This window comes from Euprymna scolopes, chromosome 46 (genome assembly GCF_053919585.1).
Source record: "Euprymna scolopes isolate OS-2025 chromosome 46, ASM5391958v1, whole genome shotgun sequence".
NCBI classification, from domain to species: Eukaryota; Metazoa; Mollusca; class Cephalopoda; order Sepiida; family Sepiolidae; genus Euprymna; species Euprymna scolopes.
This window is the reverse complement of record NC_136527.1, coordinates 58537294-58539324: the sequence shown is the minus strand read 5'-3', so window position 1 is coordinate 58539324 and position 2031 is coordinate 58537294. Positions and strand designations below refer to the sequence as shown.

Sequence of the window (2031 nt, the reverse complement as noted above, 5' to 3'; positions counted from 1 at the left end):
CGTGATAAGCCATGGAGCAAGTCCATGTATTTATTTTTACTAACCACAAGGGACGCAACTCTTGTATTGTTTTATATTAAAGAGTTGGCCGAAGGGGACATAACTCATAATATGACATCCCTCTTTTCCAAAGAAAAATAAAACAAAAACAATAAAAATTACATAAGGAACGAACCTTGACACTAGTACAATAGTGTGAGTGTCCAACTAAGGGCTGTTCTCATCATAAGAAAATTTTTTGGGTGGTCTTATTATATGACCGGATCTGGATACTTTCTGAGTTCCAGGATGAGTGTTCAGTGTTTTGTGGGGTGTATTTGTACCGGGTCTGTCATTGGTTGTGTTGGGGCTGGTATGCTCCATGGGTATACAATCCGTTGACGAATCGTTCGATTCTAGGGTCATCATGGGTGTGGCTGCATACGTTTTGGAGTTCAGCCTTGTTGCAGACTTATCTGTTCTCAGATTTTTGCAGTTCCTGCGAAGTGACTTCCCCGATGGAGTCTGCACCGCATATGATCTTGGTTCGACACATCTCTGTGTGATGACTGCTGGAGTCTGGATCATATACGCGGATGTGTTGTCCTTCTTGTATCTCTGGTAACTCTCGGGTGTGTTGGTCATAGTGAGACTTTTGGTAGGATTGCCTTTGATAGAGGCGAGTTGCTGTTTTTTTTCTTTTTGGGTCGAATTGTTAGGGCACTTCACTGGTAAGTTTCCCACCAGTTTTCGGTTCCATAGCAATTCACCCGGTGACGGAATTGCATGGTCGATTGGGGTTGACCGTAAACACAGCAATACCATGTCTACATCACGACTACTTGAGGCAGCCTTTTGCATCGCTGATTTTATGGCTTGTATACAGCGCTCGGCCAGACCGTTCGATTGGGGGTATCTAGGGGATGATGTGACTTGTTCAAATCCCCATTCACTTGCAAATTGTTTGAAAAGACTGGAGCTATAATGAGGACCATTGTCGCTGATGACTCTTTCTGGGATCCCTTGTTCACCGAATATCTGCTTTATTACTTTGACTACTTCCTGACTGGAAAATTCCTTTAATTTCCTCACAAAGGGAAACTTTGAGTAATAGTCCACAATCAGCAGGTAATTGTGACCTTCACTGTGGAACAGGTCAGTGGCCACTACTTGATAGGGCCTTACAGGAATCTCATGTGACATCAGAGGTTCTGCACTCTGGGCTTTTTGGTGCTGTTGACATATGGTACATTGTTGTGTGATGCTGTCTATATCTTTATTAATGTTGGTACAAAAGACACAACTTTTTGCCCGCAGTTGGCATTTTTCCATACCCTGATGACCATAATGGATTTTTTGTAGGATTTCCTGCTGCATCACTTTGGGTATAATTATCCGATTACTCTTCATCAAAATTCCATTTTCGATGGCCAGTTCATCCCGATACAACCAATATGGCTGCAAGTTTTTGCTTATTTCCCTGGATGTATTGGGCCAGCCGTGCAGGATGGTTTCCTTAAGTTCACAGAGTATAGGGTCGGCTTTCGTTGCTAGCTTTATCTGTGTTACTTTTTTAGCAGAAAATTGGACAAAGACAACTCGGATATTAAGGTTCATCCCCTCGTTACTCCTTCTGTTGGGTAGTCGGGAGAATCCATCCGCCAGGGTAATTTCCTTACCTGGGCGATACATGATGGTCATGTCATATTCTTGTAGGCGCAGCAGCATGCGTTGTAAACGAGATGGAGCAGCAATTAGATTTTTAAGCTGATCATTTCCAACGGCTTGTGATCGCTTTCTACTTGGAATTTGCTTCCATATAGGTATGTTTTGAAACGCTCACAGGCAAAAACTACAGCTAAAAGCTTTCTCTCTATGTTTGCATACCTTTGTTCTGTTGCTGTTAGAGCTTTTGATGCAAATGCAATGGGCTTTCCTTCTTGCAAGAGTACTGCACCTAGACCCTTGTTTGAGGTGTCTACCTGTAGGCTTGACTCTTTCATTGGATCGAAGTAAGCGAGAGACATTTCTTTGCAGATCTCATCCTTTATT

At 42.7% G+C, this 2031-nt stretch overlaps 1 protein-coding gene across 1 annotated transcript; it reads right to left on the bottom strand.

Annotated features, from left to right (window-relative positions):
• Nucleotides 1-207: 207 nt before the first annotated feature.
• Nucleotides 208-1671, bottom strand: LOC145270133 (uncharacterized). Its single transcript, XM_080125742.1, has 2 exons — nt 1082-1671; nt 208-958 (listed from the first exon to the last, which is right to left on the bottom strand). The coding sequence occupies exons 1-2, from the start codon at nt 1669-1671 to the stop codon at nt 208-210; spliced, it is 1341 nt and encodes a 446-aa protein (XP_079981868.1).
• Nucleotides 1672-2031: the final 360 nt, after the last annotated feature.